This window comes from Bos indicus, chromosome 12, assembly GCF_029378745.1.
Source record: "Bos indicus isolate NIAB-ARS_2022 breed Sahiwal x Tharparkar chromosome 12, NIAB-ARS_B.indTharparkar_mat_pri_1.0, whole genome shotgun sequence".
In the NCBI taxonomy this organism is placed as follows: domain Eukaryota; kingdom Metazoa; phylum Chordata; class Mammalia; order Artiodactyla; family Bovidae; genus Bos; species Bos indicus.
Window position 1 is genome coordinate 35,407,574 of NC_091771.1, and position 22,700 is coordinate 35,430,273.

A 22,700-nucleotide genomic window follows, 5' to 3' on the forward strand; every position below is an offset into this window, starting at 1 on the left:
TGGCTTTAAGCAGCATTTAAATTCTCTTAACATCATTAAGGCCTTCATCCAGGTTATTCGCCCCTCAGTATGAAGTCAAGGGAAAATCAGGTTTTTGGACTTGAAATGACTGCTGCTAAACATCTTTAGAGCCAGTGGACATTTTCACCTAGTGTGAAAACCAGACTTGCAGATCTTAGCACTGCTTTCCTTCCTTCTGGGTTCTAACAGCAGACAGATGGTTGGCACCAGAAGCCTATTTAGTGCTTACATAAGACTTGCTTTTACTGTGATCATCAATTTTACCATTTAGTTAGGAACCTAATACTTCTTTTTCTATCATGTCATATATAATTATGTGCTTACAGGGACAAATAACCATGTAACAGTGGCAATAGAAAACTGAGTACCACTTGTTCATAACTAACCAATTGAATAAGAGCAAGGTAAGACAGTATAAAGGTAATTTCTCCAAAAATTGCCCTTTATTTGCATGTCATACTCTCAAAAGAGTCTGTAGTTGAGTCTTTCTCATTCTTTCCATTATGGTATCAAATAGCTCAGGACAGATTGAAAGGTCACAGCTGCCTACCTCCCGGTTTTCTTCCCTTTCCTAGTGCAGTCTTACTGAATATTTATTGGTAGATTAATGAAGAAATGAATAAAAATTGTTTAGGATTGGTATATAGACAACTAACCTTTTCAGTAAATGGTACCTTATTAATTTATTTAAGGGGAAAAGGTGACTTTTGCCCAGTGCTGAAGAAATTTGATCCAGAGAAGAGTGACTAAGACTTAAGAGGTTCATTGATGTTGTTTACCTGGTAAAAGATGCAGCAGAAAGCAGTTCTCTGTAGCTAAGTACCCAGGCCAGTGATGCTGCCTCTGTGCCCAGCAACAGTAGCCAGAACAGGTTTACTTAAATAGGACTAGGAGCCCTTGTGAGGGCAGTGCTGACACTGACCCGCAGGGACACTGAGCTCTCGAGAAGACAGCTGTGCACGTGTCAGTGGAAGCTGAGCTCACTGGCTCAGAAGCATCATGTGCAGCTGTTAGGTTTTTTAAAACCTGCGTGTGGTGTTTATTGGTTACCTGTCGCTGCCTAACAAAGTATACACACTTAGCTATGTAAGACAACACACCTTTATTACCCCAGTTGTCCTGTTCTCATCTGTAATCTCATCTGGGACATCTGCTGCTTCATGGGTGTTTGTCACTAGCATTCAGTTCCTTACAAGGACCTGGAGCCCATGTGCACATCACCAGCCCTTGTCGGGGCTCCCAGCAGGCAGGGGGCAGCCCAAGCCACACGCGATAATGACATGTCACCGGCAGCTCCGGGGAGAGCTGGTCCTCCTCAGACAGGACTCCCGGTCCTGGCTCTGCACTCTTCTGCGTATAGGTGGAATGATGGCTGATGCTCCTATTTAAGAATCCTCACTGAAATTCCTGGTGGCTCAGATGGTAAAGCGTCTGCCTGCAATGCGGAAGACCCCGGTTCGATCCCTGGGTTGGGAAGATCCCCCTGGAGAAGGAAATGGCAACCCACTCCAGTACTCTTGCCTGGAAAATTCCATGGACGGAGGAGCCTAGTAGGCTACAATCCATGGGGTCGAAAAGAGTCGGACATGACTGAGCAACTTCACTTTCACTGAAATTCCCACAGACAGCCAGTAGCAATCTCCTCAGCTTAGGCCCGGGTTAACAGTAAGGGAAAAGTCTAAGCCTCAGCCTCTATTAAAATGCTCATGTGATGGCTTCAGGGAGACAGAGTGAGAGATCTGGCCCTTGTCTTCAGCTTCTAAAAACCTTTATTATTAAGAGCATATTAGCAGAATTAAAGTATTTATTATATTAGCAGCTTTATACCTTAGCCCGGAGAACTGTTTAATCAATCTTATTTTTAAAAATATAAAATCAAATTTTAATAATTCAATTCTCTGGTTTTGTAGGTTTATAAAAACATATTGTGGACTGATATTTTCTGTTTTATTTGCAAGAAAATGATCAATGGGATGAAATAATTGAAGTATAAACGAAGATATATTTTTTAAAAAAGGAAACCTTTGTACAGATTGCTGGATCCACAGAAGCACTGCTCCAGAGTGGGAAGATGCCTTAATCTTAAATGAGCCCATTTGTTCAGCATTGACTCACAGCTACAAAAGAGACTTCATTTTCCTTTGGAAGTAACATTTTCTCGTAATAACATGAGATGCCATAATATGAGCTATCAGGTCACATGTTAACATGACATATGCATTTTTTTGATACCTGGGTTACATTATTAGAGTTGTTTCTTAGTACCCATATAAATTTTCACTCTAGAAACACAAGCTAAAAACTTAAGTATATCTAGGTCAGGATGGTGGCTGAAAATGAATAATAATATGCAAATTACTGCTGCTTGTACTGTGTAAGAAAGAAATTAACTGCTTTTTTAAAAAAAGATTGGTGTTTGCTAATTTATAGTTAACTGTTTTATACTTTTCAACATTTTTAACAAAGATTTTTTTATTGTTGGCTATAAATTAACACTCAGAAGGATTTAGATACCTAAATATAATCATTTGGAGCACATTTGTATAATTCATTGAAGGCTTAGTTCTAAGCATTAATTAAACGATGTGTAGTTTTGTGCCCAAGGCTTAAAGAAAATTTGGCAGTGTAAGAAATTTTTCATTTGTGTTTGCTTTTAATGCACTTTTTTGTTGAACTTTCATGGGTATTTATACGGGTAGGGAAACAAAGGTTACATGTGCTATAGAAATACTGGACACAGTAGGATTGAGTTGAAGTGACTAGAAGAAAAAAGAGAATCTATAAGTAAGCTGTTAAAATATGTTTTCAGTGTTACCTGCTGTTGACTTTCAAATTTCAAGTAAAGACTGATGTTTGCTTTGAAACTTTTTACATTAATCCCGTAACAGCTTAGACAGCAACTTAAAATGCATTTGAACGGAGGGTAAAACTGTTCAGTGTAACAGTTAACCCTAGCCACTGTCAAGAAACAAATTCTCACCTGAGCAGTCATTCAAAACTTCCATTCTCTAAGAGGTGGATTTCACTTTTATATGCAGGATTTTAAATCTGACTTCCTAACAGCAACCCCTTTCTGCCTAGACGCTTATCCCCTTTTCCTTTTGAAGTCTAATCTACGTGACAGAAATTGCTGCATTAACTCTAAAGATTAGAATTCGTATCCTATAAGGAGGAACAATGTACTGATGGTACTCCTGTTTATACTGTTCAGTCAAAACGGATTGATTGCTGCTGGAAGTGGGTAGATTTTAACCAGCATCTATAAATATCCCAGTTCGTTTTCTCATCTGTAAAATGGGAGTGGGGGAAGGTCTGTTATAAATGATTTGGATGGGACAACCTTTAACATTCTTCGATTTCTAATTCTGCACAATACCTTACTTTACGTTTGTCCCACAAATATTTTTGGATGTCAAACAGTATACTAGGGATAGCTCTATAATTTCCTAATGTAGCATAAATCTTGTAGCCATCTATTGCAGGTTTACAGTTTACAGGATTTGTCTAACTTCATAGGCTATATTACTAGATTTTAAAAGGAAGTAATTTTTTTCCCCTTCGAACTAGAGGAATGAGTTAGCTTTGAAAATACAATTTGGAATACTATAATACGGCTTCTACCTTTATTTCAACATGGTAGTCTTAATAATCTTGATTCTAGAAAATGTTTATGAGAGTTAAGGGGTATCAGTTTCCAACCAGAAACATCACTTTTAGTCTGGCAGTTGCCTATTATAAGGAAATGGTAAATGTTTAAATGTATATGCCTGCTTTCAGAAATGTCCTCCTGGTACTTCTTATGGACATTTCTATATTCAAGTCAAAAGATTTGCATGCACCTGATTAACAACTGAGGAAACTTAATTTTCCCCTTAACCTATCTCGGTGCTTTTTGGTCTTTTTGAGTTCTTTCAATTTCTGTCATTTAACATCATCTTTTTTAATAACATAGTATGCACCTTTTCAGAAATTTTCAGCTAAAGCCTTTGTTACCTTTGGTTTAATTAATTTATGGCCAGTGTCTGCCATGTTTTAAATAATAATTGACCAAGTTTATTCATACATGTTAATGACTATTCAGCAAGGGCCTGCAGTGGGATGGGAACCAAGGAAAGGCTGTCTCCTTGGTATTTCAGCTGCTACAGATCAGTGCTGCCAACCTTTGGGGTGAAATGGTCAAAATGAAGCCCTGTCAAAATTTACTAGTACGATCTTTGTTGCTTCAAGCACTTGAACAGTTGTGATATTTAAGGAAAGGAAAGTTGAATTTCAGGTCTTGCCATTGCCATTAAAAACAAATTAAGACAGGAAACTTGGTTTTACCTGGGTGCAAACTGACTTGAATATTCAGTACCTGAGACATCTGACCACTGTCACTGTGCCAAACCAAAGAGCAGCTGCAGCTTAGTGGTCACTAAACTTGCACCGCTTACAAAAGCAGTTTCATCTTTGCATGTGGAAGTTTTTTTTTTAATTGTTTTACATATTTAGTGGTTATGACCCAGTGTGTCCTAAGTTAATTGAACTTAGCTTAAATCAAATATGCAATGTTTACTTGAATTTTATTTCTGTTGAAAGCAGATTTTGACTGTTTGTCCCATTGCTTAAATTACAGATTTTCAGTTATGTGAGATTTCCCTTCCATCATCTTTAAAGCAGATGCGTATAAGGGCTTAGTGTTAGGATCTGCGTATTTGCAGCGCTGAAGACAAATGACTTCCAAATATGTTTTGCTTACATGTTGTTCTAGGACTAGCACTGCTATCAATGCAAAGTATTTTTAACTAACCTGTTGAGAAATTAACCATATTTTTGCATTTCAGCCAAAATAAAGACCATATTTAATATTCTGATACAGCTAATATGTAAACCTGAAATCATGTTTCATATGATCTGAACTGTATTTTCCAATTTAAATTTAAAATGCAATATAGATTCAGAAAGGTCCATATTTTTCTAACGACTTCACTTTATATTTTGTTGAGTTGCATAAAGCAGCAAGGAACTGTATTTGTATTAAAAGCTTCAGAAAGTGATTAGTTGAGTTTATCATATTTGTACGATTGCAGATGAGTCTATGCCCATAAGATGGACACTATTTTAAGGTGATCTTTAATGTTTTTATATAAAAGAATTTGGAATACAGTTTGTTTTTACTTATCAAGTCCCATAAGTCTTGTATTTGTTTCTCATGAGTGTAACCCTGGACCATGACTTTGATATCTTTGCTTTTTTGTCTTTGGGTGGCCTAACCTACATTAACGTGAAGGTTGAACATTTTAAAACTTTTCTCCCGAAATCATGATGATGATTTACTTTATTAATAAATAAAGTCCTGTATTTGAACAGTTGTTGTTATTGTTATAAACTGGTATTTACAAAGTGAAAGAATAGCTATGATTTTTGCCATCTTGAAAATCAGGTAACATACAGTGTTGAGTTAGAAATAAGAATCTACTAATTTTCTACTATTATTTTCTAAATAATCTAATAACCACAAGTATTACTTGACTGTGACAACACTGTAGCTTACCTAGGCCAAAGATACAGATGGGTTTATCAAAAAAGCTTTAATTCAGCTTTTACTAAACGTAATTTTCAGTTGTCCACTTTTAGAGGTAAATCTCAGCAGAAAACGTTATTTCCTTGAGTCTGTTTAACTGAAAAAGCTCGTTTTTTCCATTTGCGTTTAGTCAATTGTTGTTGACAGAAGGTACGGCTGCGTGATCAAACCCCAACAAGAATCTCGCACTGACGCCCAAAAAGCACAGTTGGTAGCTTTATTGCGGCTTCGTACAAATGACGTTTGTGTCGCTTGTGACGCAGGCCATGCCTGCACCGTCCCTTAGGGACGGACGAGCCCCGCCTGCGGGCAGTGGAGCGTGCGGGGCCGGGGGCCGGCGGGGCTCACGGTCAGGACCACTTCCTGGTGACGTTGAGGTGGTCGAGTTGGTCCTCCAGCCGACGGTGCGCGGGGAACTTGGCGGCCTGCGCCGCCTTGAGCGCCTCGAAGGCGGCCGCCCTGCGGGCCGCCGCGTGGCCGCGCTCCTGCTCGGCCGTGAGGAAGGGCCGGCTCAGCCAGTAGTGGTTCTCCGCTTCTATCTCCAGGCGACGGATCATGTTCTGCTTCGCCAGTGCCGACACGGTCCGCGGCCGCCGGTGCTTCCCGATCCACTGCCGGCCGGGAATGCGGCCGCGGCACAGGAGCGCGGTCAGGAACATGGCGCCTGCCGAGGGAAAGAGAAGAGATGACTGCGCGATGGATGCGGGAAAAGGGAGAGGGGAGCTCCGCCGCCTCCCGCAGGCCACCTCACGCCGCGCCGCCCCACTCACTCGCCGTGCGTTCGGGGCGCGCTCCGCACCACGGGGAACGACGCCGGAAGTGGGATGCCGGAAGATCCCAGTCCGACCCGCTGCTGTCTCCTCGCGTGAGGCTTCACCTATCGCGAGAAAGGCCGTTCGCGGCTACGGGAACCAATGGCGCTTCCGGCGCCGGAATTCAAACGGCCGCGAGCTCTGAGGCGGGGAGCCGGCCTCTCCTATGGATCCGATCCGAGGGTTTTGCGGGAAGCTGCGGTCTCTGGCCGTCACCTTGGACAGCGAGACGGCCCGGCTGCAGCGAGCGCTGGACGGAGAGGACAGCGGTGAGTGAACCGCGGGAGGGGCAGTGAAGGGTGTGAGTTGCCATCCCGGGGGGCGGGGGCGGTCTTCAAGTCAACAGAGTGTGTGCTAATAAAAACTCGACCAAAAGAGGAAACGTGTCGTTTCATAGCAGCTTCTCCGCACTGTTCTTGACACGTGGAGTGACTTTCAGTTGAGTTCAGTCGACCAGTCGTACCCGACTCTTTGCGACCCCATGAGCCGCAGCACGCCAGGCCTCCCTGTCTATCACCAACTCCCGGAGTCCACCCAAACCCATGTCCATTGAGTCGGTGATGCCATCCAACCATCTCATCCTCTGTCGTCCCCTTTTCCTCCTGCCCTCAATCTTTCCCACCATCAGGGTCTTTTCAAATGAGTCAGCTCTGAGCATCAGGTGGCCAAAGCATTGGAGTTTCAGCTTCAACATCAGTCCTACCAGTGAACACCCAGGACTGATCTCCTTCAGGATGGACTGGTTGGATCTCCTTGCAGTCCAAGGGACTCTCAAGAGTCTTCTCCAACACCACAGTTCAAAAGCATCAATTCTTCGGTGCTCAGCTTCCTTTATAGTCCACCTCTCACATCCATACATGACCACAGGAAAAACCATAGCCTTGACTAGATGGACCTTTGTTGACAAAGTAATGTCTCTGCTTTTGAATATGCTGTCTAGGTTGGTCATAACTTTCCTTCCAAGGAGTGAGCGTCTTTTAGTTTCATGGCTGCAGTCACCATCTGCAGTGATTTTGGAGCCCAGAAAAATAAAGTCAGCCACTGTTTCCTTTGTTTCCCATCTATTTCCCATGAAGTGATGGGACTGGATGCCATGATCTTCATTTTGTGAATGTTGAGCTTTAAGCCAACTTTTTCACTCTCCACTTTCACTTTCATCAAGAGGCTCTTTAGTTCCTCTTCATTTTCTGCCATAAGGATGGTGTCATCTGCATATCTGAGGTTATTGATGTTTCTCCCAGCAATCTTAATTCCAGCTTGTGCTTCATCCAGCCCAGAGTTTCTCATGATGTACTCTGCATAGAAGTTAAATAAGCAGGGTGACAATATACAGCCTTGACGTACTCCTTTTCCTGTTTGGAACCAGTCTGTTGTTCCATGTCCAGTTCTAACTGTTGCTTCCTGACCTGCATACAGGTTTCTCAAGAGGCAGGTCAGGTGGTCTTTGGTCTCACCCAAATAGCCCACAGTCGTAGTGTCTGTATTTTCCCCAACAATTCGTGTTACAGAAACGCTAGTACTCAACACTGCTTTCTAATAAAGCAGAATTCTCCACCACTGACATTTGTATTAGGGTTTTTTTTTTTAAGTTTTTGGAAGAGTAGTTCAGATTTTGAGATTATTTTGTGTGTCGTAATTGTAATATGCCTTAAAATATTGCACCCTGTAGGCACAGACTCCTTTTACTTTAATAATGTTGTCGATAGTTTTTCAGCCATTTCAAAATGTTTATGCTTGTGACTGTGAAAACAGTGTATGTGCACAGCAAAAAGTTTGAGGTAATGGGAAAGTAGAAAGAAAATCTTTCCTACAACTTCACCACCAGAAGACACCGCTATTAATTTTCAATAGCTTTTCTACTATTCTTATTTTTCGCTGTTGCTTTGTTATGCTTGACTTTGTTTACATGGTTGAGATAATGCTATAAAACACAGAATTGTATAAATGGTTTTGGATTTTTAATATACAGCAGAATTGGTTTCCATAAAGCTTTACCTGCTTATCAATGTAGATATGTTCACTTTGAAAGTTCATCAAACTATATATTTCTGTACTTTTCTATATAAAGATTTTATGATTCTAAAAAAATTCTATTTTCTATTTTCTTATTTTTTCCTTTCATTGTTATACTTTTTCCATTCAATATTCATATTGAAGACTTTGAAGACTGTCCAATGAGAGTTCTACATGACCTTAACTCAGAAGTACGAATTCTAAAGGTATCACTCCTACAATATTAATTTATCATTTTTATGTGGTAATTTTTACAAAATTATAAATAGACTTAGTCAAATGTTAAAATGTACTTTGTTTCTTCATGAAAGGATGATGTCAATATTCTTCTTGATAAAGCAAACTTGGAAAGTCAAGAAAACATTGGTTTCATAAAAGCAACAAAAATATTGATGAGAAAGAATTCAATGGATATCATGAAAATAAAAGAGTTCTTCCAGAAGTATGGATATACTCCACGTGCCAAGAAAAATTCAGGTGTGAATAAGTAGCCTTTAATAGCATTTGTTTTAGTATTAAAGCAGCATAATTAAGACTACTATAGGGTTGGCCATCATTTCTAGTTCTGATTCTGCCCTTATGTAATAGACATTTGATCGTTTATTCAGCAATCCCTGTGTTCTGGATGCAGTGCTGATTGGTAGTGCATTGTGAAGGCAGTCCTTGCTCTCCTTTACAAATGCTAGATGAGAACCAATACAGTGCTCGATGAAAGAAGGGTACAAGATAAACCTACATGACTTAAGGATATCTGGTTGTTGGTCAGTTTTGACAATAAGTAGCTGAGAGACTAAGCCATGGTATTTCACTTTCTCACTCTCATAGAATGAGAAAATTTTGGCTATGTAAATTCATAAAGTCCTTTTTAGTTATAAAATGCTGATGACGGGTAGGAGAGCATGGTGTTTTAGAATTTAGAGTCAAACTGCCTGAGTTCAAATCTAATTTCACTACTTGCTAGTTATATTCATCTTTGACCAGTTACTTTGTACCTCAATTTGTCATCTCTAAAGTAGAGATTTTGTTTATTTTCTGACCCCACCAGGGCCACAGCCCTGAAAGTGCTGAGTTCTGACTATGGGACCACCAGGGAAGTCCTATAAAGTAGAGATGTTTAATAGTAGCTACCTCTGAGGTTGTGTAAGAATTAAATGAGACAAAATTTGTTTTGAACGGGACCTTGTATGCTAATCATCCATTGTTAACTATTGTTGTTAGTGTTATACCCATACCTTTAAGGAACTAATTTCAGTATGCTTCAGTGTCTTCATTTCTGTTATGAAAATGATCTTTGTGTGTAAATAAAACTTTAATTAGATTCAACAAATATGTACATATTGAGATATATGAAAGGTAAGTTAAACAGCCTGCATGGTATAATGGAAAGAATTTAGTTGACTTTGGTGTGAACAAGTTGACTTTGGTTACTCAGAAACTGGTTCCACTGTAATAGTAACTTCTCTAAATTACTTTTCCTCACTAGTGAAATAGAGCTGCTAATAAATACCTCCCTAAGAGGTAGTAATAATGGTGATGACTTTATTTTATTAAACTCATCAGTGACAGCCTTGTAATCAATTCAGCAGTAGTTTTTCTGGTAGTTCTTCTGACGTTTCTCAGAATTAACAGAAAGCACAATGCCAAAACACAATTCTGAATCAGCAGCTCTTCAAGGGCCAAAAGCCAGGAAATCAGAGTTTTTATAACCTTTTTTTTTTAATGGTGCATCCTTCAGATTTAATGTGTCATGGGTTATGCAGACAAAAACAAAATCCTGTCCTAGTTCATTTCAGCTGCCAATTAAAACAAGGAACATAATGTCTTCAAAGAAAATGTGTGTGCCTCTTCATTTCCCTCAATCTGTTGGATCTCTTAGTTGGTCAAGTAAATGTACAGCCTAAACTTACCCCTTTTCTCTGCCTTTGAGCCCAAAAGATTCTGACAGGGATCTATAGGGTTAGGGTTAAGAAATTGCAGTTTTATTTGTGGGTACTGATTTTTCATCTTTGAACAGTTTACTTCCCTCCTCTGATGTATCATTAAGATGAAATATGGAGATATAAGCGGTACATGTCAGAAAGTGAAAGGTACAATTGAAATTTAAAAAGAAGAATATTTTCTCCTTAGAAAATAGAGAGAGAGCTTTTGCTGATTGGGTACATTTCAGATGGAGCTGTTTTATGTGGTTGTAGTACATGACGTTTTCTAGTTTGATGTTTGACCAGAATATGACCTTGATTTTTCTCTCAGTGGATGAGCAAGAAGTCACTGACTCTAAACCAGAGTCCAGTGAATGTGAACGTCCTGAGAAGCCTGACTTGAAAGATGATTTGTTGGATTCTGCTGCTGCAAGCACTTCTGTTTCTGAGAAGTCACCGCGTAGTCCACAGCTTTCTGATTTTGGACTTGAGCGGTACATCGTATCCCAAGTTCTACCAAACCCTCCCCAAGCAGTAAACAACCAGAAGGAAGAGCCAAAAATTTTAACTCCATTTTCCAAACACTCACTACTAAAAACTCCAAAATGTGCACTAAAGATGGATGATTTTGAGTGTGTAACTCCTAAATTAGAACACTTTGGTATCTCTGAATATACTATGTGTTTAAATGACGATTACACAATTGGACTTAAAAATGTGAAAACTAACAGGTAAGCAGCTTTCTTAAAAGAAATATTTTATTTAACTTTCTAAATCTTTTGTATTTATTGATTTTTTCCCCCTAGAAGAAATCTCTCTCAGACAATACCTTTCTTTCAAAGGTTTCCAGATACTTCATATTTCAAACTTCTCTGAATCACCAATTCCATCAGTAAAGTGTGAACTATTAGTTTCCTTGGTTTAGAAGAAATAGAATAAGAGCCTGAAAACACTTGGTATGGAAACTTGGGAAGAAAAGAGGATCTAGGATAGAACACAGATTTCTGATTTGTTGCTCAGGAACTAAAAGAATACCTGCAGCTTGGGGGTCCCTGGAGAAAAATGGCAACCCACTCCAGTGTTCTTGCCTAGAAAATTCCAAGGACAGAGGAGCCTAGTGGGCTACAGTCCATGAGGTTGTAGAGCCAGCCACAACTGAGCACAGCTTGGAGGTAAAGGTGTTGAGTTTCTTTACATGTTGGTTTTGAGGTACTCTTAAGCTTAAGTATTGAAATACGAATTTGAAGCACAGTGATGAATTCCATGCTACACTGAAGAGATATGGGAGTGATCAGTATAGAAGTGGTAATTAACGTTAAAATGAAAATACCACATATCAAAGTACCACTCTTAAATGCATATCGTTAAGAACTGTAGTTATTAAAAAGGGAAAATAAACATTCAACTCAAACTGTCAGAAAAAAACAATTGGAGAAAAGAGACAGGAGTATTTGGAAAGTCATAAAATACAAGTTTCCTATGATTCCAAAAAAAAAGGATAATTTCAATAGATGTCAAGAATTTTATGAAATTAGACACCCATTCTTCATTTAAATTGTTAACTCTCAGTAAAAGGATACTTCATTAATGTAATAATGTGAATATCTAACTTAATGGTGAAGCTGTCACCATTATTAAACATCATTGGTTTTATTTTGTTTTTGTTTTTTTTAACATTGTTCTTAATGTTGTAGCCAATGTAATAAGATACAAAACAGAAATAAAGATTACCGTGATGTATTTCTAGGCCATGTTTTGTACCTGGGCAACTTGAGAAAGGCACAGCTAAAATCTGTAGAAGCTGATGTAAGATTTATTTTATATAAGATAACTACTTAGAATAATATGCTTTCCTATATTTTATTATAACTAGTTGGTAAATACAGAGGAAAAGTCATGAAAATTCTCAACAAAAAAGTAAAATACTCATGCAGTTATATGTGAAAGACCTATATGAATAAAACCACTAAACATTTCTAAGTTAAAGGGAAAATTAGAATGAAAAAGTATACCATGTTCCTTAGCAGAATGACTGAATATTACTAAGATGTTTAATCGTATCTAGTTAATTTATGGATATCATACAATTAAAATAAAACCTTAGGTTTTTTTTTTTTTCCTCTAAGGTGGAGCATAAGGGATGTGTGAGAAAACTATTCAAATGATTTGGAATAATAAAAAGTAAGGATAACTAAGAAAATAATGAAAAATAACAGTAACGAGGGGATTTAACTTACTGGTTATTAAAATATATAAAGCTACAGTAAGTAAAACAGTATAAAATTGTGACAGAATGGACCTATTGCAGAAACAGAATAGCCAAGAAACAGCCTCTAATTTACCTAAGGATTTAATATATACTGAAGATGTTTTTCAAGTAAAGATTATTCAGTAAATTACACTAGGACAGTTTGTTAATTGAACTATTTTATTGTATTCAGTGATGTTCTTTTTTATAACTACATGTCATACATCTGGGTAATTGGCTAGAACAACTTTAATAAGATGGCAGAGTCAGTCTTAGTCTAAAAAATGTTCTTAATCTCTGTCTGTATACTGGTATAAAATTCCACTTTATGATTTTGAAGCCACGAGCTAACAGTTTCTATATTTGAACCAAGGAGTTGAACTCACAGCTTTCCTTGAAGTCAATTTTTTGTTTTTTTGGACTGTGTAGCATGCAGGATCCTGCTTCCCCAACCAGGGATCCAGCTTGCACCCCCTGCAGTGGAAAAAGCAGAATCCCAACCACTGGACCACCAGGAAATTCCCTAAGTCAAAGATTTTTAACCACTTCTAAGTCAAAGCTGCCAATACAAAATAGTTCTTAACCTTTTTTGAGCTATGGATATACATTTAAAAAAAGAAAAGAAAAAAGATTTCCATGGAATTTATCTTCCATAAAACATAATTGAATGTCCAGACTTAATGATATATAATAAGATTAAATAATTTTCCAGAGATTTAATATTAACTTTTTTTAACTCTAATATTTCCCTATGAATCACACCAGTGAGACCATAGAAACAGAACCAGTGCCCAATGATAATGTCTTTGCCACTCCTGGCCTCATAACCCAGCCATTGGGAAAAAACAGTAAGTATGAATTTCAAGTTATTTCTCAGCCATACTCTTTCCAGACTATCTTTGTACAATAAATGGTCCTATCACCTAAGACATTCTAATAGCCTTCTGCATCTTCTCGGTTCATATTACTGAATTATATAAAGTACCATTATATGAAGTACCATTCCATTCAGGTTCAGTATGATTTCATACAAGAGAAATACAGTTTTCTGTTTTTCACACTCTTCCTGATTATATTCAGTGTTTTTGAGCTTGTTTGTTAACATTTTAACTTAAAATATAAATATTAACTCACCAATCTTTAATATAGAGCCAATAGTACTTTTTTTTGTTTGAATTTAGCTTCAGCTTATTGATTAGAGTTCTAGATTATCTTTCTTATATAAACCACACCCAGAATATATCAGCTATCATTTCAGATTTTGGATTTTTTTAACAGTAGAAAAACTTTAAATATTTTCATGTAGTGTTTTCACATTTGTCCCAGCAAACATGAAAACATTGGTTGTTATGTAAATATAAAATTTAAAATCCTAGAGTTTTATGATTTTGAATAATTATAATCTATACCAAATTTATTGGAAACTTTTTAAGGTAACTATTCTGTTAAGTCTTTAAAGTTTTGGACATATTTTCAGAAAAATTCTCTTTCAGTGCTAACTTCACTGACTTCTTACTAAATTAACAAGTACTGATGGCATAAACAATTTGAAAAAATACAGCTGACTCATAGTAAGCTGAGCTCAACTTAGAAGAGCATGATTATATTAAATAGAGGCCTTTATAAAAAAGGTTGAACCACTACCTCTTTCACACCACACTCAGAAATCAATTCCCAGTGAACTATAACTTTTTAGAAAATTATAATGAAAGATACCTTTATGCCTTCTGAAGTGAAATGGGTTTTCCAAAGAATAGTTTACTAACTAAAATTCTTCAATATATCATTGGCAATATCTTTTATGGAAGGAACAGAATGCTTAGGCTTATCCATTAATAATTTGGTTAAGTGTAAGCTTGTTAATAGAGCCATATTTTATTTGTTTCTTAAGGGATAGTTGTTGTTTAGTCATTAAGCCATGTCCAGCTCTTTGTGACCCCGTGGACTGTAGCCCTCTGGGCTCTGTCCATAGTATTTTCCAGGCAAGAATACTGGAGTGGGTTGCCATTTCCTCTTCCAGGGGATCTTCCTGACCCAGGGATCAAACCTGCATCTCCTGCATTTGGCAGCCAGATTCTTTACCACTGAGCCACCTGGGAATCCCTTACTTAGTCTAGAAAATGCTAAAATGATACTATAGAGTGGCTGTTTTGGTTTACTGTCTCCAACATTGTTTGAATTCCTGTTTCTCCATCTTTCTAGCATTTGATGATTAGACTAGATAAAATTTTGCCAGTTTAATTATTTTGCTAACATATTTACTTTTCTCTGGTATTTAAGGTTTCTTTCACACTTTGTTACAGACAGCAAATCTCTCTTTATGCATGGTTTCTAGGATCTCTTTTTTGTTCCAATGGCTGTTTTTCCATCCCTGACTAATCAAGTAACTTGTAGTTACTTACTATAGCTTTAGAGTAAGTCCTAATGTCTTGAAAGGCAATTGACCTTCCTTGACCTCTTTCTCCTCCTGTTTCATCTGCAGAAATTTGATTTTCCCATAAAGGTCTTATACAATTTTTAATAGATTTATATGTGGGTATATTTTTGTTGCTATTGTAAAACATATTCTTTTCCAAATATAGTTTTTATTGTTTGTAGAGCTTATACTAGAACTGTTCATTTTTGTGCATTACATTTGCACCTTGCAACCTTGCTAAACTTTTATTAGTGCTAATCCCTGGTGACTCAGATGGTAAAGAATCTGCTTGCAATGCAGGAGACATGGGTTTGATCCCTGGGTCAGGAAGATCCCCTGGAGGAGGGCATGGCAATCCACTCCAGGATTCTTGCCTGGAGAATTCCATGGACAGAGGAGCCTGGCGGTCTACAGTCCATGGGGTCACAAAGAGTTGGACATGACTGAGCGACTAACACTTTGAACTTTGAATGATAACTAGATTGTGAATATGATAGTTTTGTTTTTTTTCCAGTCAAGTACACACTAAAGTTAGAATATTTTAAGTTATTAAAAATAAAGTGCACAGTTGATACGGAGAAATTTTGTTAAAGTCTTTTAGATCTATATTTTCATGCCCTTGTATATGTCTTCTAGATGCTGAGCATACACATTCTCCCTTGGCACCTACATTCTGCACTCCTGGTTTGAAAGTCCCTTCTACAAAGACCAGCACAGCTATGGTAAACATCCATCCCTAGTGAATCTGACACACTATTTCCAGACGCAGTCAGTCTGTTTAGAATACATAGGCTGCAGTAGCCTTAGGGAGTGTATTTAGTATTTCCAGAGGATCATTTGGCAGCATGTATCCAGAGCTTTCCATTTTTTTCACACCCTTTAACCAGAATTTATTCTCAGGCATATTGGGACAGAGATTTATAACAGTAAAGTTATGGCCCTTATTTATAAGAGCAGAACATGGGAACAAATGTCAAATGATAAAGGGGGAAAAAGCTTATTAAGGAAATCGATAAGATCCAGTGTCATGTGGCAAGCATGTTTTAAAAAACAGATAAAAAAAATAAGAAAATAAAAAAAACAGATAAGAACATAGAATGTTTTCAAGAAAAATGTAATGATGTGGACAGTGATATGTATGTGTATGTATACATGTACACACATACACATATATTTTAAGGAAGAATAATGGATAGAAACACCAAAATGGGTGATTCTTAGACGTTTTATTCCAAAATTTTCCCAGTGAACAAATGTACTGTGTATGCAAAATTTCATCCCTGTGTCAAGTTGTTATGCACACTTAGACAACCAGTTCTGGTAGAGGGGCCGTCAGCGGATCCTCCAGCAGTGATGAAAATGGTCTGTACTGTGTGTTCTCCGGCTGGGAGTCAGCTACTGAGCACGTGACATATGTCTGGTGCAGCTGAGGCACTCACTTTCAGTTTTTTAAATTTTATTAATGTATAATTGCACTATGTGCCTTGTTGTAATCCACTGTGTTCCTGGCCATGTGGAAGGCACCCCCTCAGTGTTCCCTCTGCCCCTGGGGAGACAGGCCAGGTCAGTGGGAATGGGCCACTACCTCCCTGGCAGAGCTCCTCATTGCTGTGACTCTGGCTTGGCCAGGATAGAGTTGCCCGAGTCTGGATGGTGAATCCATCTAAATCTCGGGCTCAGCCAGCCAGTCTGCTTAGACTGCACGTGCAGCCCTCCCTCAGCCCCGCGTAATGAACATGGTGCTCTGTCCTCCCCATGCCCTTTCTTTGTGTCCTTGATTGTATTTCATTCTTGGTCAGGGAAGAGGGGGTCACTTTGGGCCTCCTTAGAGATCCCAACAGAGCTAACGATTGATGAACAGTTTTTATCACTATATTACTTTATACCCCCGTAATTTAATGATTTCTTTTTATTCAATAGGTATCCACAAACAGTTCATCAAATGACTTAGAAACAAAAGAAAGTACATCATTAGTTTCAAATTCAGACGAGTGCTTTGAGAATTTTGCAGATCCTTCTTCTCCTACAATTTCTTCTTACGAGAATCTGCTCAAAACACCTACACCTCCAGAAGTTACTACAATTCCAGAAGATATTCGCCAGGTTATTTTTCTAGGCTACTGTTTTGGTTTATTTTTCCTGCAAAAAGACCTGAAATGGATACAAACTGTATTATTTATCAGGCTAATGTGCTGGTATGGATCTAAATCTTAATTCTGGCCTGTTAAGGCCATCTAAGCTGGCTAAGGCTCTTCAGAGCTGAGCTGTGACGTCACTACACTTTTGTGCCCTCATAAGGCATTTTCTCCTTAATTTCATGTTGTTAAATGTATTCTTAAAATATTTTCTAATGATTGTTCAAATGTGATCACCTTGGTAACCATGTCTCCCCTGAGGTTTCTGGCAAGATCAGAAATGTCATTTACCCTTTGGTTCTCCATTGTTGGAGAACCCTGAATAACTTGGATCAGGGTTTCTTGAACTTGAGACGTCCAGATGTCTTGGACCTCAGTTTGAGAAGCACTTGTTTAAATATGTTAGAATATCTGATTCTTTTTTTTTGTGACCTCCACATGGCTTGCAGGATCTTAGTTCCCTGAGCAGGGATTGAACCCAGGCTCCAGCAGTGAAAGTGCTGAGTCCTAACCACTGGACTGCCAGGGAAGTCCCATAGAATATCTGATTCTTTGTTTTGTTTTTATTTTTTTATATGATTCTTTAGTACAACATAATTTACCAGCAGTCTGTTGGGCTGGTTTATAACAACGACCTATTCCACTAAGTAACCACTCTGATTCTTTGAGCATCCCCACTTAATAAAAGTTAAGTGTTTGGCAGTTATTGCTTAGGCAAATGGAATTCTTAATAACCATTCTAGAAACCTTCCTAGCTTATGGAGAAGGAGAATACTTGGGGAAATACCCAAATGCCATTGGAAGGGACTCATCCTAAGATATCAGTAAAGCATTTGCTTTCCTGGCATTATAATAAGTTGAGGAAGGAGCATTTCCTGTCTATAGCATCATACAGTCTCCAGTTTGCCATAGTGCCTCCTCTCTATTTCTGTGTTAAAGGAGGGAAATATTGTATTTAACATATCAGCTCTTTATAAAAAATTATAGTTAATACTTCAGGTTTTTCTTTGTATAATTTTTCCTTTGAGCATCTTTATCTATCTTTATCAGCATCTGCTGATCTTTCCTTTGAGCATCTTTGTAAAGGCCAGATTTGCTCTCGGGGCTGCCCTGCTGCTTGCTTCCTTTGACCAGTGGTACATTTAGAAGCTTTCCAGCCTGTATGCCCAAGCTCACCCTCTAACATCTCCATCTCTTCTGTGCTGTGGAATGTCTGTGCTGCTAAACATTCTGCTTCAAATAATCCATATCTTCACATTTTCCTTGACCTTTACTGTTTTATAAAGGCTTCAGATTTATGTTGTTTGTATGATGCAGTAAAAGGAATTTGCTTTCTTTTAGATTTTATCAAAATACAACTCAAACCTAGCATCTCCAGTAGCAGTTAGAGCGGTGTCACCCATCAACGTGTTCCTTCCTCGGCATGGAGGACAGAATATGCGAGATGCCAGCAACAAAGAAAACTGGTGAAGGTAAGTATGTTCCCGTGTTATCTGAGGAAAACATTGAAAAGTTCACATTGGGATGGCGAGTAAACATCTGGAGTTGACACTTGCAGCTTAGGACACAACCCAGAGCTCGTGATCCCTACGTCTCCAGCTCCCACACTAGCCCCCTGGACGATGTCGCTGGGAGTTCATTCCCAATTGTATTATGAGTGTGAAAACAGAGGTCTTCAGTGTCCTGTCATTTATCTTGTTGAAGGCTACTGGTTATATCCAACTGCTATTTTTATTGTATCTTCCTACAGAAATGATCGTGGATTCATCCTTCCATTATGGAAACTGAACAGAATGAGATGAACGCAAGCCTGGTCTCACTTTGTTTTCAACATCCCTACATCGTCCCCCTTTTGAAAAACCAATTCATGTTAAAGATGAGTATGGACACTAATAGCATAAAGTGCTTTTTATTAAGTTTGATTTAATCTAACCTGTCGTGTAGTTCAGCTGCTCAGTTTTGAAAGATCATTACTATTTCACTAATTTCCTGCCTATGGAACTGTGTGGTTTAAGTAATATTAGGAAGCAGGATAAATAATTTTTGAAATTTAAACATTACTGTTTGCCACTCAAATGAGGCCACCTTCAGTCTTCTCGGGGCTGGACAATTGTTGGTAGAGCTGGGCTTCTTCCTTGGGGCTAGCTCTGCCCGCTGTCTCCTCATGACTGTCCCAAGTCTTGTACACCTTTTATTTTAACAATGTTCTTTCAGACACTGCTGTTTACAAAAGTCAGCCTAAACTGATGTAGGAAAAGAGGAATATATAGGCCTAGGTAGCTATACTGAAGTGGGTGTCTCAAACATTTGGACTTAAGACACTCGCCTGCTGTCATGTCTGGATGGGTGTTTTCCTCTAACTTGTCAGTTGCATGCTCCTAAATCAGCTCTTCCCAGCACAACTGCAACCTCCCCAGACCCCCATCTAGCTCACCGCCCAGCAGAGCCCAAGCCTCACCCTCTGGAAGATCCTAGGCATCCTCCTGAGTGGGTGCTCCTCTCTGGACTGTCAGCTGTGCCTCTGGACCTGTCTCTGAGAGCGCCAGGCTGCCCTGTCCATGGAGCCCAAGAGCATTATGATCTAAGTCAAGCTAATTCAGCAAAGATTATCCTCTTTTATGCTTGTGCCTTGAAAGTCAAATGGGAAGACGCGTCACGTTGTGTCTCTTTGTTTCGTCAGAAGATTGTCACTGAAGAACAACTTATTCTTTGTTCTAGTAACTACTGAGTAGTTACAATTTAAATTTTGCTAAATAAAATGTTAAATTCAAGATACTTAATTTTGCTTTTCAAGTAAGCTCTGGTCAACCTTATAGTATATGAGGCTAACTCCTGAACTGTATCAACCTTTTGTACACTTTACCATGGCTCAGTGTATGTAAGTCCACAAAATGGATAGGATTGCTTAAGAAGGAGTGAGTATATTCACAGTGTACTAAGGACTGAATCCTGGAGTTCTCATTTTAGAAGATGGAAGGAGGCAGAAAAATCTAGCAAAAGAGATGGAGAAGCAGCCAGGGAAACAGGAATAAAGTATTTCAAGGAGAGTGATCAATTCTGTCAGTATTGTTGAGAATCCAAATGAAAAAGACAGAATTACCACTGGACTTGGCAAAGTCACTGTTACTGACAGCACTGATGAATTCTCACAGAGTGCTCGGGATGAGTGTCTGGAGTTAGGTAGAGAAGTTGGAGTTGAGGAAGCAAAGACGATGAACTGAGATGGCTCTTTTCATCAGTTTTATTCAAGAAGGGAGAGAAGAAATGGTGTGGCAACCAGAGGGGGTGTGAGTGAAACAGGAGTGTTGGGAGATGTATAAAACATTATATGAAGCACTTCCAGTGGCCTGCTGGGTGTCCCCACTTGTCTTGTGAGGGCCTTGCAAATTGAGCTTCTCTAGAATTTCTCTTTCCCTAGTTCTCATGACTCTCCTCCTGTGATCCTAATTTCTGTTCCTAGAACTAGGCTACTTCTAGCTTATCAGGCTTCAAACGTGACCCTTCAGTGTCTTCCCATTGTTCCTAAGATGAACCCAAGGTCCCACAGTGGCCTCCACGACCACCCCTGTGTGGCCTGACCCTCGGTCACTCTCCATCTCCTCTTGCAGCCTGCACTCGGGTCTTCCCTTCCTCCCCCCCACCAACCCCCACCCCCACTCAGCTGGCTCTCCCTTGTCTCCATAGGCTATAGATCCTTGACCTTTCTGTCCACTTACCACTCCGACCCCCATACAGGAAAACATGTTCTGCTTTTCCTTGAACTCATAGCCTAGCTCCAAGATCTAACAAGCAGGGCCACAGTCCCTGACCACACAGGTCGGGGCTGGGCACATGACTGACATGAGATCTAAGAGCCAGTTCTGGGACTTTGGGGGAACGTCCAAGAAGAGCAATGTGCTTTTCTGGGTGTGCCGAAATGAACACTCAGAGCTGCAAAGGGCCAGCCCGCCTGAGGAGGGGCTGCTGCTGAAGCTCCCACAGGAGACTTATGACTCCACCTCTTCAGGTAAGTGGTTCATAAATCCATCTTCCACGCCAGCCCTGCACCCCCGTTTCCTTGTTACATGAAACTAACCAGTGTTAGCTTATCTGTTTCAGGTCTCAGATTAAAAGTCATTCTATCAAAGAGTTTAACCATTTTCCCAGTCAGCACCCCATTCTCATCCTTTATAGAACTTGGTAGAATCTGTGACAGAATGCTCCTTGCTCCACCAGACCAAAGCTCAGTGGGGACAAGGAGCTCACTGGCTCCCCTGTTCACTGTTACACTGGCACCTGCCAGGCCAGAAAGTCCTAACTGGGCCAGGCATGGTACATTCATTACATTTGTCAACCCACTGAATTTTTTTAAAGTAACTCCTAATGAATAGGTGCTAGCATTTCCATTTGGCAGATGAAAATGCGGAGGCCTTGATGATGGACTTTTCTTTCCATGTCCCATTTCCCTCCCCAGGCCTTGCTGACTGCACCTGGGGTGTACCCCTTCCCCTCCATTCTCCACCATGCCCCCACCTCCTCACCTTCATCTCCAGCCAAATTCCGGGAAAGTACCTGATGCTTCAATGCCTTTGTTCACACCACACCCTTAATCTACTGGGAGCCTAAACGCAACCCCTATGGGTGCTGAACAAGCTCACCTGCCATCTTCAGCATAACCTTCCTCTCAACCCTTTCCTATCCACCTGTGATCATCCGCACTTATACCTTCTGTCACGAGACAAAGGCTTTCTGAGGAAGGACCTGCATGTCAGGTTTTTCTCCACCCGAGGCACAGGGTACCTGGTGTGTAATAGGCACTCATTCCACATACTTTTTCCCTGGAAGTGTGCAGAGTTAGTAATAATTACAGTTTCTGACAGCTTTATCAATGATGTATGCAGATTTTGAAAGTACCTCAGATGGTTCTTTGGATTCAGTTTAAATTGTTTTAATTTTATTCCATTCATGACACTGTCTCAAGAGTTGGTTATAGCTGGGCTAGCCTGCGAGCCTGTGGATTAGGAAATTCTGACAATTGAGGGCACAAAGCAAGGGAGGGGCTACAAACACCTTTTATCTTGTGTTTAAAACAGCTATTTACTGAACAGTCACTCTCTACCAGGCCCTCCTCTAGGCCCCTTTCCCTGGCTTTTCCCAACGGTGTGAGGTGGGTGTGTGATTAGGACACCCTTACACAATGAACGCCTCACACTTCCAGGCTGACAGGTTTTTCTTATTAAAATTATTTTGGTATTTATTATTAAAATTGCTTTTTGTATGTATGTGTTAGTTCCTCAGTCGTGTCTGACTCTTTATGATCCCATAGAGTATAGCCTGCCAGGCTTCTCTGTCCATAGAATTCTCCAGACAAGAATTGTGGAGTGAGTTGCCATTCCGTTCTCCAGGGGATCTTCCCAACCCAGGGATGGAACCCAGGTCTCTTGCGTTGCAGGCAGATTGTTTACCATCTAAGCCACCAGGGATAGGTTTTAGCTTATTCCTCCTAGGAATTATTGGGGGGTGGGAATCAATAACTGTCCTCATAGAATAGCCTGGCTAGTTCCTGATTAGCAGAATAAACACTTCCTTCAAGG

At 39.5% G+C, this 22,700-nt stretch overlaps 3 protein-coding genes across 9 annotated transcripts in view; 2 read left to right on the top strand and 1 right to left on the bottom strand.

The window, feature by feature from the left end:
- The window catches only part of ZDHHC20 (zinc finger DHHC-type palmitoyltransferase 20), a 59,140-nt gene extending 53,773 nt beyond the window's left edge, over positions 1 to 5,367 (top strand). For 2 of the 6 annotated variants that reach the window (XM_019971513.2, XM_019971514.2), the window contains 2 exons: positions 348 to 425; positions 1,932 to 5,367. In XM_019971513.2, the coding sequence (XP_019827072.2) occupies positions 348 to 385 (38 nt within the window). In that variant the 3' untranslated portion in view covers positions 386 to 425; positions 1,932 to 5,367. Of the gene's footprint in view, positions 1 to 347; positions 426 to 1,931 lie in introns of those variants that run through there. The other 4 variants (XM_019971511.2, XR_011569761.1, XM_019971512.2 and 1 more) reach the window with 4 other exon arrangements.
- Positions 5,368 to 5,787: 420 nt separating this feature from the next.
- Positions 5,788 to 6,243, bottom strand: MRPL57 (mitochondrial ribosomal protein L57). The gene has a single exon (XM_019971515.2). It carries the CDS (start codon positions 6,241 to 6,243, stop codon positions 5,935 to 5,937), a length of 309 nt encoding a protein of 102 aa, XP_019827074.2. The 3' UTR covers positions 5,788 to 5,934.
- Positions 6,244 to 6,247: 4 nt separating this feature from the next.
- SKA3 (spindle and kinetochore associated complex subunit 3) lies at positions 6,248 to 19,902 on the top strand. 2 transcript variants are annotated; one of them, XM_019971509.2, is made up of 9 exons: positions 6,527 to 6,665; positions 8,554 to 8,615; positions 8,721 to 8,886; positions 10,660 to 11,059; positions 13,342 to 13,424; positions 15,629 to 15,714; positions 16,913 to 17,095; positions 18,469 to 18,599; positions 18,878 to 19,902. In XM_019971509.2, the coding sequence occupies exons 1-8, from the start codon at positions 6,563 to 6,565 to the stop codon at positions 18,595 to 18,597; spliced, it is 1,212 nt and encodes a 403-aa protein (XP_019827068.1). In that variant the 5' UTR covers positions 6,527 to 6,562; the 3' UTR covers positions 18,598 to 18,599; positions 18,878 to 19,902. The 2 variants fall into 2 exon arrangements, with proteins under 2 accessions (XP_070656393.1, XP_019827068.1); XM_070800292.1 differs by lacking the exon at positions 8,554 to 8,615 and having other exon boundaries at positions 6,248 to 6,665.
- The last annotated feature ends 2,798 nt before the right edge of the window (positions 19,903 to 22,700 follow it).

Excerpts from the sequence above, each read along its gene's own strand:
- MRPL57 (XM_019971515.2), bottom strand. The coding sequence starts at position 6,243 with ATGTTCCTGACCGCGCTCCTGTGCCGCGGCCGCATTCCCGGCCGGCAG.
- SKA3 (XM_070800292.1), top strand. The coding sequence starts at position 6,270 with ATGACTGCGCGATGGATGCGGGAAAAGGGAGAGGGGAGCTCCGCCGCC. Across the intron at positions 13,425-15,628 it reads CCAGCCATTGGGAAAAAACA|ATGCTGAGCATACACATTCT; the intron begins GTAAGTATGAAT and ends TATGTCTTCTAG. Across the intron at positions 17,096-18,468 it reads TTCCAGAAGATATTCGCCAG|ATTTTATCAAAATACAACTC; the intron begins GTTATTTTTCTA and ends GCTTTCTTTTAG.